Source organism: Megalobrama amblycephala, linkage group LG3, assembly GCF_018812025.1.
Source record: "Megalobrama amblycephala isolate DHTTF-2021 linkage group LG3, ASM1881202v1, whole genome shotgun sequence".
Lineage (NCBI taxonomy): Eukaryota > Metazoa > Chordata > Actinopteri > Cypriniformes > Xenocyprididae > Megalobrama > Megalobrama amblycephala.
In genome coordinates, this window is record NC_063046.1 from 43089805 (window position 1) to 43104139 (window position 14335).

The following is a 14335-nucleotide window of genomic DNA, read 5'->3' on the forward strand; positions in this document are numbered from 1 at the left end:
AGCCAATTAATTTGGTCTTCTTTTTTCTTTTCTTTTTTGTGAATCTTGAGTAAGGGTGAATCTCATGAAAACATACGGGTCTCATCTCCACCCAAAAAAATTAAGAAATTATATTTTACACAAAGTAAATGAAGGTCACATTAAAGTTTTTAGTTGCCATTGTTTAGAATGATCATGAAAATGTTCTCATTACCATTCAAATATTTTACTTTTTTGAGTACTTTTGTAATTTCTTACAGATTAATTGTTCACCACAAGACTAGTAATGTGTGCTAACAAAGTAAATGGGGTCCATTTTGAACTGTGTGCAGTTTTTTATTTCTGGGATGCACTCAAAAAATATTTTTTAAACTCTTTCTTTATATACATTACATGCATTTTTTTGGGGTGGAGGGGTGGGGATTATGACCAAGACATGGTCCTGACAGGCTTCATGTGATTCACCAATAAATAATGTGCAAAATATTATAAATAATGTAATATTTAAAACATATTCACTACTGTTCAAAAGATTGGGATCACCATGACCTTTTGTGTTTTTAAGAAATACTTTCACTCTGCAAGGACTGAATAAAATTGATCCAAAATTGAAGCAAAGACAGTTATAATATTACAAAATATTTCTATTTCAACAGAAATTGCAGTTTTTTTTTGTTCATCAAAGACACAATATCATGGATTCCATGATCATAAAGCATAAATATATTAAGAAATCAATTATCTTTGATTTCAACAATATTTCTGTATTTGACTGTATTTTCGATCAAGTAAATGAAGCCTTGGTGAACATTAGACATAAATCTTGCTGATCCCAAACTTTTCAATCATAGTGTACATACTGACTATAGATATTTGTACTGGCCATAGAAAAGCTCACCCACTATATTCTGTATCTTGTCTAATCTTATGGGCCTTGCAAATTTGATTATTGATAGTGATGAACAACTGTTTAAAAAACCTTCATCATCACCATTTAACATCTTTCACACATAATTCAGGTCTGTACAAATGAGGAGCAAGAGATACTGCAGCGAGACTCGAACAAAAGTCAAAAGCTCCGTAAAAAACTCATGGGAGGTAAGACATGAAGTGATTGTACAGTATGTATTTTTCTTTGACTTGTAGCATTTCTGTGACAGCCTTTGTTTTCTGTGTGGTCCCAGAGGGAACTGATCGGGAATATCTGCCCCACCAAGAGGCCAGGATGAAGACTGGTCTGGAAAAAGCCATAAAGCACAAAGACAAACTTCTGGAGTTTGACAAGAACAGGTCTGCCTGTCCAAATACATTGTTGTTAACCTGTTGGTGTGATTGCCAGTAGGGCTGCCGCCCCAACTAAAGATTTTTCTAGTCGACTAGTAGTCGTTCATTTAAGCGATTAGTTGACTAATCACGTGTTTATATTAATAAATCATAATAATGAGCCTTTAATTGATAAAATATTGCATTTAGCCTATGTAATAAATAGCCTAATCTTCACTCAAATGCACGTATAAAGCTTGCAGCAGTCCAGCGGCAAACGTAATGATTATAAATGTGGCATGTAAAAACAGAAGGATACTGTGTGAACATTTTAATAATTTATTGATAAACTAGTGTTTTGATCTGCAGAGATAAAGTCGACGATGCTGACTTGTCATCTCCGCAGTAGTGTACGCGCCTATATGCACGTTTCATACGGATTACATAATCTGAGAATATTTGTTTTATATTTGAATATAAATTAGACATTTCAAGCTTTCCATAGATCTATTTCTCATGTCTGTGAGGGAAGTACATATGCTGAGTTTCTGTTCATTTTTGTGACACGCTCAAGTTCACTTGAGACTGAGACGGCAGAAAGCGGCATTCTGTTTGTCTTCATTATTTTTACAAAAACAAAATGTTTTGCTGTTATTGTGAGTTTACAGAAATAAAAGCAAACCATTTACAGTTTCGAATGTTGGATTATTCTTATCTGTATGACTAAAGATGACGGAGTATTTTAATTTAAATGCAAGTGATCGCACCGACGCCTCCATGTCATGCAGTAAGCGCGTTTTCCACACAAACTTGGATATGCACCAAATAATAGCGCACATTTATCTAGGTTAATGTTAAAGCGGACTAGTAAAGTTGCTGCTACTTACATGTTTCAAGTGATAAGCCATATTTGAGGTCGATGAATGATGAATGATTGGCAAATGTTTGGATTTCCTGCCCGTTAATGATCTGTCCGTCACAGACTGTGTTACTTTGCCACTTCCTGTGGAGGTTTTTTTTTTTCTGCGACGATCCCACTAATGCCAATTTTGCTCGACTAATCCTCTTCTTGTCGACTAACGATTAGACGACAATTAGAGGCAGCCCTAATTGCCAGGGTTAGATATTTCAGCCTCGGAATTGCCCACTGACCATCTAAAGTATAATGCACTCACAAAGCTTAGACTTTTAAACAAGTTGACCTTTTCCTCTTTCTTTTAGTGTTAAGAGGACACAAGTCTTGGATGATGAATCTGATTATTTTGCAACGGATTCCAACCAGTGGCTTTCTCCAGGTGAGAGGGAGGCAATACGCAAGCGAGAGGAGGAACTCCGGGAGCTTCGACACGCCTCCCGAAAAGACCGCAAGATCACACTGGACTTTGCAGGGAGACGAGTGCTGGATGAAGGGGAGAATCTGACTCCGTACTACCAGAAGTAAGAAGCCACATTCATAATTAGTTGATTTAGTTTTTAGATTTTTGATGAACGTAATGCCGGGTTCAGGCTACGCTATATCAGCCTGATTTTTGGCATGATCTATTTCATGTAGGGTGTTTTCGTGATTCTTAAATGACATTGGGTGTCGAGACGCAAGAATCGATTGTTTTATCTCGTATTGTGTTATAGTGGACGACAACCGATGGTTAGGGTTATATCGCCACCTGTTGGTTTGGCATGCTCTTGACAGAGCTTCATAGCGTGTTTTGCATTTTCATGTGGACATGTTTTTTGTGTTTTTTTTAAACAAAGGAGGAAAAACTTTGTTTATAAAAAAGCCTTGTACGAGGACTAGGCCTGAGTCTGAGAATGTACTTGCACCTCAGAATGCTTTATAATGCGAGATTAATGTAAACAGCCCACTGCAAACACCTTTGTAGTTCGCTTTTACCTTTTTTGAACTTTATGAATTGATTATTTTATAGAAGGCTTAAGTGGTGTGTAAGAAATTGGAAGGAAGCAGAGTATGGCTGTTTCTAAAGCATGCAGTGCCATCTGCTGTTAAAAACTAAGCTCAGAATCGATTTGAGAGAATCGCGATACATTCGGAAAATATCAGAATCGATCCAGAATTGTTTCTCGATTCGTGATGCATCGATTTATTGTCCCAGCCCTATCATTCATTCACCTCTCTTCATTTCATACAATCAATTTGATGTGACTTGAAGGCACCATTAATTGCAATCCATGATTGGCAAGGTATGATATGAATATCATTTTTTTTGGTTGCAAAAGGTTTGATGAGACAGTCAAGGACATCAACACTGGTTCTTTTGGTCGGACATCAAAACATTCTGTTTCCACTGAACAACAGCACCTCAGAGAGCTTGTCAACCCCAACATTGTACAGGCCGCGCCAGAGGTGGGTTCAAATAAAGATTCTTATAAAGAATCTTACCTGAAAGGAAGTTAATGTTGTTTGTATTTGAGTTGTATCTGTGGATATGTCTATTCATTCATGTGTCTTTGTGTTGTGTCAGTGGGTTGACATGGCCTGTAGCGACTCGTCACAAAACTATTCATCAAAGGCTGTGAGCAGTACACAGAAAAGTGAGCGCAGCCGACTCAGGCTGCAGGACAAAGAGCTGCAGGAGATCTCAGATGGAGGCTGGTGTCTCAGCATGCATCAGCCGTGGGCTTCACTGCTTGTTAAGGGCATAAAAAGGTACAGTTCACTTCAAGACGCCATGAAATCATAAATTACATCAATCCCTGCTCAGGGGGTGCATACAATATTCTAAAATGAGAATATTCTGCCCCCTAAATTATAAATAGCATGTAGCAAATAGTTTTGACACACAAGATGCTCCAATATTAAAACTGGACGATAGCGATAAGTTGAGAATTTTTTTTCACATTATGGCTGTACTATTTTGTGTAAACAAATTTGAAGTATATCAAAAAAAGTTTGACCAACTCAAGTAAATTAAAGATGAAGTATGTCGTTTCTGTGAAAATAGTGTCACCTAGAGGAGTTACAAAAATAAAGCATATTTTCAAACAACCTTGCAAACACCCCTTTTGCGCATCACCCAACTCACAAACGCAGCTCTTATGGGTGCTTGTGAAGACATGTCTCAACAGGTAAAATTAGACTACTTTCAATAAAAGGTTCAACATATTAGGAATACTATATTATCTGTTTAGTTTGAATGTGAGCGTCTCGCTTATAATAAACTTGTCCAACATGTCTGCCTAGGGCATGATGCACCACAACTAGTTTGAGGTGGTCTACACTGGACACGTTAAAGTAAACATTATGAACTGGTGCATTTGTCTTTCTGAACGGTGTATGATGATGCTATATTGTAGTTCCTTGCATTGCAAATCCTTGTTCATTTTGGCATGTTCATGACCTGTTTAATCTTTGAAGGCCTAAATGCAGTGAATTTTAACTTGCACTTCTCTAACCGAAGCCGAATGTCTTTTCCCATATAACGCATCAGTCATGGTCCCATACCAGCTAAACACCCTCTGGCTCTGCCTGCTACAGTAGCTACGCACTAAACTCTCAGCCTTGCTACAGTAGTCACTCCCCAAATTCTCAGCCTGTTACAGTAGCCATGCCCCAAACTCTCCCTGCTACAGTAGCCACGCCTCAAACTCTCCCTGCTACAGTAGCCACACCCCAAACTCTCTCTGCTACAGTAGCCACGCCCCAAACTCTCCCTGCTACAGTAGCCACGCCTCAAACTCTCCCTGCTACAGTAGCCACGCCCCAAACTCTCCCTGCTACAGTAGCCACACCTCAAACTCTCCCTGCTACAGTAGCCCCAAACTCTCCCCACAGTAGCCCCAAACTCTCTGCTACAGTAGCCACGCCCCAAACTCTCCGCTTGCTACAGTAGCCACGCCCCAAACTCTCCGCTTGCTACAGTAGCCACGCCCCAAACTCTCCGCTTGCTACAGTAGCCACGCCCCAAACTCTCCGCTTGCTACAGTAGCCACGCCCCAAACTCTCCACTTGCTACAGTAGCCCACGCCCCAAACTCTCCACTTGCTACAGTAGCCACGCCCCAAACTCTCCGCTTGCTACAGTAGCCATGCCCCAAACTCTCCACTTGCTACAGTAGCCACTCCCAAAACTCTCAGCCTTCTGCAGTAGCCATGCCCCAAGATGTCAGTCTGCTACAGTATCCACGCCTCACACTCTCCACCTCCTGCAGTAGCCACGGCCCAAACTACCCGCCTGCTACAGTAGCCACGCCCCAAACTCTCTGCCTGCTACAGTAGCCACGCCCCAAACTACCCACCTGCTACAGTAGCCACGCCCCAAACTACCACCCTGCCTACAGTAGCCACGCCCCAAACTCTCTGCCTGCCACAGTAGCCACGCCCCAAACTCTCCCTGCTACAGTAGCCACGCCCCAAACTCACCCTGCTACAGTAGCCACGCCCCAAACTCTCTGCCTGCCACAGTAGCCACGCCCTCAAACTCACCCTGCCACAGTAGCCACGCCCCAAACTCTCCCTGCTACAGTAGCCACACCCCAAACTCTCCGCTTGCTACAGTAGCCACGCCCCAAACTCTCCGCTTGCTACAGTAGCCACTCCCAAAACTCTCAGCCCTCTGCAGTAGCCATGCCCCAAGATGTCAGTCTGCTACAGTATCCACGCCTCACACTCTCCACCTCCTGCAGTAGCCACGGCCCAAACTACCCGCCTGCTACAGTAGCCACGCCCCAAACTCTCTGCCTGCCACAGTAGCCACGCCCCAAACTACCCACCTGCTACAGTAGCCACGCCCCAAACTACCCACCTGCTACAGTAGCCACGCCTCAAACTACCCACCTGCCACAGTAGCCACGCCCCAAACTCTCTGCCTGCCACAGTAGCCACGCCCCAAACTCTCTGCCTGTCACAGTAGCCACGCCCCAAACTCTGCCTGCCACAGTAGCCACGCCCCAAACTCACCCTGCTACAGTAGCCACGCCCCAAACTCACCCTGCTACAGTAGCCACGCCCTAAACTCTCAGCCTGCTACAGTAGCCACACTTTAAATATATCACTGATATTGGACGATAACTGGATGTGGCACCAATATTGTGCATTTTTAAAGGTCCCGTTTTTCGTGTTTTTTTGAAGCTTTGATTGTGTTTATAGTGTGCAATATAACATGTGTTCATGTTTCGCGTGTAAAAAAACACAGTATTTTTCACATAATTTACTTATCTGTATACCGCTGTTTCCACTGTCATAAAAACGGGCTGATGACTTCCTTGTTCTATGAAGTCCCCCCTTCAGAAATACGTAACGAGTTCTGATTGTGCCAGCGGTTCCTATGTTGTGATTCGACAGCAGTTTAGCGCATCTTGCCCGGAAAGGTCACGCCTCTTACCATAACGTGGAGATGCACGCGCTCAGTGTTATTGTAAACATGTCTTTAATTTTACCATATCAATTTGAGCCGGAATCAGACCCAGTGATTGGACTGCGGGATGAAAATAACAGCGTTTCGACGACATGGCGACAAACACACTCTACAAACGCAACTCTTGTGTATTCCTGTGGGCGGAGGTTAGTCAAAAAACTTTTTTAGTGACGTCATTAAAGAAGGAAGTAGAGGGATGTAGTCCAAACTGGCCGTTCGATGTAGGCGACTTCTGTTAAATAAAATATCTCGCTTGGCATTGAACTTTGAGCTTTAAAATTTTACAGATTTTATTTATACTCTAACAACAACATTACACACTAACTAAAGTTTGAAACATGGGATCACGAAGAACGGGACCTTTAATGCAAAATAAAGGATACAGACTGAAGAAAAAACTTGAGCCCTTTGAGATGCCCCATTCCAACTTCCTGTTCAGTGAAATACATAACATAGGGAAGAAAACTGCTTTTTGCCAAACCATTTAATAGTATCCTGTTGGCGCTGCCATCTCAATTAGAGCTAGGTAACCGGTAATACATGACGAAGGATTGAAAGACTTACAACTCAGACATTACCTGGCGTTTAGCCTGCACACCCGCACAAGAGAGCAGCGGCCACTTTATTAATGATTGCACACCTGTGTATGTTACTCCACCCACTTCATGAAAATAGATCACAGTCAATTAGAGAACATATACAATTACATAAGTCAACACCCCCACTTGTTCTTAAATTGACAGAATATAACAGTGCATCACATACATGCATTTCCGAATTCCAATTAATTCTTCACACTCCAAATAAAAAAACACATAAATTTATCCATTTTAGCTTTAGACACCGATTTTGTTAAAATGTTTGCCACCATATCAACTGTAGGACAATAATGAAGAATTATTTTGCCGTCATTCAGTACAGATCGGACAAAATGATACCTTATGTCAATATGCTTACACCTTTGTAGACACACCGGATTCTTTGAAAGTGCAATAGCACCCTGATTGTCCTCAAAAATAGTCACTGGTGCATATTCAAGTACATTGTCCATTCCATTGATTAGATTGGTCAGATACAAGCTTTCTTGTGCAGCAGCTGATAAAGCCATATATTCGGCTTCACATTAATGGCTTCTTTTCTGCCTATTTTATTACTGATTTGTAGAGCTATTGTTGTTTATATAGTTCAATCTATACGTTTCCCATTTTCTCTCCATTTCTTGTGTTTGTGTAGGGTTGAAGGCAGAACGTGGTACACATCCCATAGAGGGCGCCTGTGGATTGCTGCTGCAGCTAACAGAGCCACTCCTCAAGAGATCGCAGGGGTAGAGGCCATGTACCGCCAGATTTACAAAGATGGTATGTTTGATGACAGTATAGATGACTGTAATACTAAACATGTTAGACCTATATGCTGTCAGGCATGTCTGTAGAATGTAAAATCTTTGTAAATTCATCTAACTGTAGTTATTTTTCTGTCCAGAGCCCCAGTTTCCTTCGGAGTATCCCACAGGCTGTCTGTTGGGCTGTGTGAACGTCACAGATTGTCTCTCTCAGGAGCAGTTCAGGGAACAGGTCAGTGGCTTTTGGTGTCCCTGTTGGTATTCATCCATACAAAACATTCTTTTTCCCTTAAAGTGCCAAATAACCATTACTTGGTGCAAAAGTCATACCCCTGGTTTCACAGACAAGGCTTAAGCCTAGTCCCAGACAAAAATGCATGTTTGAGCTGTTTTAAGTGAAAGCAACTTGCACTGACATATCCTAAAATCAGTGCTATAGTTTTGTCTTAAAGGTCCCGTTTTTCGTGTTTTTTTGAAGCTTTGATTGTGTTTATAGTGTGCAATATAACATGTGTTCATGTTTCGCGTGTAAAAAAACACAGTATTTTTCACATAATTTACTTATCTGTATACCGCTGTTTCCACTGTCATAAAAACGGGCTGATGACTTCCTTGTTCTATGAAGTCCCTCCTTCAGAAATACGTAACGAGTTCTGATTGTGCCAGCGCTTCCTGTGTTGTGATTCGACAGCAGCTTAGCGAGCCCAGAGCCATAGAGAGCGCACCTTGCCCGGAAAGGTCACGCCTCTTACCATAACGTGTGCTGCACATAGTTTTACATGTGGATTATTGTGGTGTCGTGCCGAATGAACACAAAAGACAATAATTCCCGAGAGACTGAACTCTTTAATCTCCACAAGCAGCGACAGAAAATGTACAACGTTAGCACTCACTCAGAAGAGTACCTCATACGGAAAACAGCCATATACATAAGCATAGTCCCCTCTTGTGGCCATTATGTGCACTGCAGTCCAACATTAACTATTGCAGTAAGGATACCACAATTATAATTTTCGGGAACCGAGTTAAACATAAATTGTAACCATTGAGCTCTAAGTACAGTGTCCCTGGGAAGGCCAAACAAAGGTGATTGGACTGCGGGATGAAAATAACAGCGTTTCGACGACATGGCGACAAACACACTCTACAAACGCAACTCTTGCTCTTCTCTGTGGGAGCGCAACAAGACCACGCCCCCCTTTTTTGTGTATTCCTGTGGGCGGAGGTTAGTCAAAAAACTGTTTTAGTGACGTCATTAAAGAAGGAAGTAGAGGGATGTAGTCCAAACTGGCCGTTCGATATAGGCGACTTCTGTTAAATAAAATATCTCGCTTGGCATTGAACTTTGAGCTTTAAAATTTTACAGATTTTATTTATACTCTAACAGCAACATTACACACTAACTAAAGTTTGAAACATGGGATCACGAAGAACGGGACCTTTAAGATGCACGTCAGTAATTTTTTTTTTCTTTCTAAAAGCTACTTAAATGTCCTAATTGAACTAATCCTGGCTTAATCTAAGCCCTGTCTGTGAAACCAGACCATAGTGTTTTCCAGCCTTTACCCCACAACAACATTGCCTGCTTTTTGGCCAAGTCTTTATGTTCAGTGTCTATAGAGAAATTGAAACCCTGAGAAATATTCACTGAAGTAAAAAAGAATATAACAAAAAAAAAGAATATAACAAAATATCGCATAACCAACCAAACCATTTCACAAAAAGAGGTTAAAGCAGTAGATATACTGTTAAAAATGTAAAATAATAGTGGTGGATCATATTCATAGTTAATTTGTTGAACTGCACATGTGGTTACACTGGTAGGTGAACTTGGTGAACCATGCATTCACTAAAAATCCCTGCAACACTAGTTTAAAAAAAAAAAAAAAACTATCAAATTAAAAGTGAAGTAATTCTAAGAATCTGAGAAAAGGTCTTGCATCTGTTATTTGCAGATATCACTTGGTTTGATATGTATTTTGTATCAGTGACATTCCGAAATTTTTAAGTGTGACTTTAGTGTACAAATACGTTTTAGGACCACTGTATATGTGCATCAGAAAAAAAAAAGAAAAAAAAAAACCCGGCAAGATTTGACAAGTTAAAAATAGTTTGCATCTCAAGACCTCTGCATTCAGTTCCATTTCACTGCGCTCTGTCTAGCTGTTTTTGAATTTAAAAGCATCTCCTGTGTGTGCACCCCCTTAGGCTTTACATGAAGCAACATGATTTAAAAACCATTAAAAACAGATCAGATTGGGTGAGCCACACTCGAAGCTGTTAAGTAGCCGATATACCCACACCTGTGACCACACTTCAGTTCAGTTCTATTCTGGTACTGTTTTGGGTCACCACATGAAATTAAATCTGAGTTCTGAAGCAAAAGATTGCTTGTTACTTGTTTATTTACTCATTTATTTAATTATTTACTTAATTTTATTAGGTCTATGGGAAATGACACGCATGAAATGTGAATCATTGTCAATCATTTTGTGAGCAACTGGTGATAAAGAAAAATGCCATGTTGCAACATTGAAAATATTTCCATTTTAAACCATCAAGCCAAGCAGTGGATATCACACAAACAATGTGCAAACTTTGCGTGCCAGTCAATTATTCACTACAGAAACTGAAAGTAAAAACTGACCGAGCTTTCGCCATCTGACGCCGCATATATATTCTCTTAGAGACGATGAGAGATTAATCCAGTTTATTTTCTTAATATTTCTCTTGTGGCCCATAGTGAAAAATAAATATTTTTAACTATTTAGTGTAAACAATTCGTTTTTGAAATGAGGAGTAAGCTGATCTAACTAATCTTTATTTATCCTCACAGCGCGCCGGTTATGTGGGGATGCGCTATGAAAGTATTGTGAGGCAAATGAATTGTAATATTAATTTAATAATAAAAGTAGCAATAATAATGATCATTTAATATTCCCTGTAATAATGCCTGTTCGCTATATGCCACTTTGAAGGGCTAAACGGCGTCCACCAAGCACGGCATCAAAGCGATTAACTGTTTTATCCAAATTCACATGAATGGCCCGTTCAATGTTCAGTAGCCTACTGCATTGTCTGAGAGTCTATCCTGTCTCACGGTGTGTTTTCAGTTGGCACAAGCAAGAAAATTTTCTTTCACATGATACAGTGTTCATCAGCGCAGTCAAAAATAACTTAAAGAGGTTGCAAACGTCTACTAGACTGTGGACTAGCTTTGACTTTCTGAACAGTGAGTTTTTCTTGCTTGTGCCCTGAACGGGACATTCATGTGAATTTGGATCTCGCAGACTGGGAAGAGATGAGCTGCAACAATGTCAATTATGAGAAAAATAATGTGTTTTTTGAACATTCAAGCATGAAAACCTGTTCTAGTAGAGCCCATAAACAAAATCAAGACTTTGTAAAAGGGCATAATCTGTCCTGTTTAATGTACACAAAAAATCAGTGCTCACAGTGCACTTGAACTGAGCAGCACACAGCAGTATTCTGGCGTTCAAGCACATTCCTCTCTCTGTCTGTGTCCGCTTCCCCTGCTGTCTTCTTCTGTAGCCTACAGCACACTTCCTGCCTCATTTCCTGTTCTCCCTGCATGGCAGGCTCTCTGTAATAGAGGTGTAATTGGTGCTGCTGCAGCAGCGTCTGCCGTCGAGATGAGCTCTCCTCTGCTGTGCTTCATTTCACCATGTCAGGGTCATATTTCACCACAAAATCAAAAGGTAAAACTAGAAATAATGTTGTGTACCTTGAGAGAATGAAACCTATTTTTAGGGTCATGAGGATTTTTGCATTGTGACATTCTGTTAAGTACATTTCCCCCAATAACTGGATGCTAAAAATGACGTGAACAAATGTGTTTGCCCATGAGGATGACGTTGAGTTCTTTTTGACTGCTCAAAAAAAACATGCAAGACATGTTTTACAGATTTATGTTCTTTCCGGAAAGTAAAGTTGGCATTAGTTTAAATACAGTAAAGATTTTAATCAAATTGTCATCTCTTGAATCAAAGAATTTTCTTTTCTGCTAGGTACCTGGCTATACCTTTCACAGATTTGAAACCAACTGTAAATATATACACCAAAAATAAATGGCAGTTGAAATGGGATCAGTGATTAAACAACAAATTATGTAAAATAAATCTTAAGGTTGGGGCAAGAAACGCATTTCATTTTAATTATAGGAGGGATCAAGTCATTTTCACATGATGCCAGATAGGACACTCAAGACTCACACATACATTTTTGCTGTCATGAGAAAATTCCCCAAATATAAAAACACTAAAGAGCAGCTTATTTACAGCTAATTATATATGTTTGAATAAATTTGTCATGAAGAAAATGACAGGGTTCCCTGTATAGTTTACAACATTAGTTGGAAGAGAGATTTTTTTTTTTTCCCCTAAAGAAAATCAAACTATCGGTATTGGCAGATATCATTCTGAATAACCAGCTATCATATCAGCAGAGAAATTTAGTATCTGTGCATCTTTACTATATATATACACACCAGTAGTGTATATATCTAATAATATATTACATAATATTATGTCTCTGAGCAAGATGAGTCATATGTTTTTCCCTTTTTAAATTTAGATTGTGTAAATAAAATCTTAGCTGATTTAATTTGTCATTTTTAGGACTATGCTTGCATACAGATTGCCTCAAAGCTAACAGACTATAAACCACAAAACAATTTTGATGTAATAGCCCTTTTTTTTAAATGTAAAGAGGGTTGTATTCTCAGCACAGCCTGCAGAGGGCGCAATGCATCATCAGCTCCTCAACCTCAGCAGCCCACTACTGCCATTTTAAGCAAAGCCTGGAATCCTTTCATACTAATTCATGTCCTGCGATTACTTTCATATTGCACACTTCTACTGTTGATAGCCACACTTCTACTGTTGATAGCTGTATGTTTGAAGCGAGCATCTATTTTCCTAGTTTCTATGATGTCAAGCAGAGGATTTAAAAGGATTATGTCCAGGTGCAATATCGCAACCCGGCTCTGTCCTTGATTAATTATAAATCAATGAAGTCTATTGCAGCTCAGAGGGCTCTAATCTTTTCTCTTTCATCCAGTGTAAATGTCGGTGTGCCTCAGCCACTCTGTCTGCTTTAACCTGAGAGAATCTGTCTACCTGAGTGCTTTTCAAAAACCAAACACCTCTTGGCAAACCATGTGCAGAATGAATTTGCACAGAGAGGTGAATGTCATATGGCTAGTCTGATGCCCCTGCTCAGACTGCATATGCTTAGAATTAATATTCTGAGTTTAAAACCATTAATATAAGCACAATTTATTTTGAATGCTTTGTAATAATGTTAAATCTTAATGTTACATCTTATGTTGTTAATTGCGTTATTTTAGTTTCGTGTATTACCATGATGGTGTTTTGTATTTGAGTGCATGACACTTCATGGACCTTCTATATATTATTTACTTCAGTTTGTGGAAAAGCTATGTGTGATGATTCATCATGTGGCTTTTCTCTTTACCCCCTTTGTTATTATGGTGGATGTCAGTATATGTAAAAGTTACAAAACAGATTTTAGTACCAGTGTAGCTTTGTTCCCTCCGAGGGATAGCCACCTTGTTGTGTTCGGGGGGCTCGCGTGACTCAATGACCCCTAGAGCTATACCAGCAGGAGCTTATAGTCTCCGGGTAGGGTCACTCAAGCCGGACAGGTCAAAGGGTAGAGGACTGACAAAACATGATCCACCTCTAGATTGGGGGTTGGGCACAGGGCTAACAACTCAGTCCGTTAAAAAAAGCTTTGTTATGGAAACGGCAACAGAGAGAATCAAAACTTCTGTGTGTGATGGGCTTCCAGAATCATTGGAAGATACTCAAATGAATTCCAGTGATGAAAGTCGAAAGGAAGCCACTGACAGGAGGATGGAAGTCTTGGACACCAAATACAAGACCAGGATAGGATTCTGGAATGTGCAAACCATGTTTGAAACCAGAAAACAGACATGTGATGCTATAATCTACACGTCCTTGGTATCAGTGAGAGTAGATGGACAGGATCAGGCAGACACAAAACCAACACAGGAAAGACGGTGCTGTACTCAGGCTGGGATGACAACCAACATCATGAGGGAGTAGCCATTATCCTGAAGAAAGGAACAGAAAAATGTTTGATGGAGTGAAAGCCTATCAACAGCAGACTCATAAAGATTAGAACAAGAGGAAGTGGTATTTCATTAGTGGTATATCAATACCACTATTATACAGTGTTATGCTCCCACAATTGGCAGTGATGAAGAAACGAAGGATACTTTTTATGACCAAATACGAGCTGAGTTAGAAGACATAGCACAACATGATTTGAAGTTTGTGATAGGGTACTTGAATGAAAAGGTTGGTAATGACAGC

At 40.1% G+C, this 14335-nt stretch overlaps 1 protein-coding gene across 2 annotated transcripts in view; it reads left to right on the forward strand.

Moving 5' to 3' along the window:
• trip4 (thyroid hormone receptor interactor 4) overlaps nt 1–14335 on the forward strand; it is an 87007-nt gene that overhangs the window by 4513 nt on the left and 68159 nt on the right. For both annotated transcript variants that reach the window (XM_048185572.1, XM_048185573.1), the window contains exons 5-11: nt 999–1077; nt 1164–1269; nt 2464–2679; nt 3478–3604; nt 3723–3907; nt 7847–7971; nt 8096–8187. In XM_048185572.1, coding sequence (XP_048041529.1) covers nt 999–1077; nt 1164–1269; nt 2464–2679; nt 3478–3604; nt 3723–3907; nt 7847–7971; nt 8096–8187 — 930 coding nt within the window. The remainder of the gene's footprint in view (nt 1–998; nt 1078–1163; nt 1270–2463; nt 2680–3477; nt 3605–3722; nt 3908–7846; nt 7972–8095; nt 8188–14335) is intronic.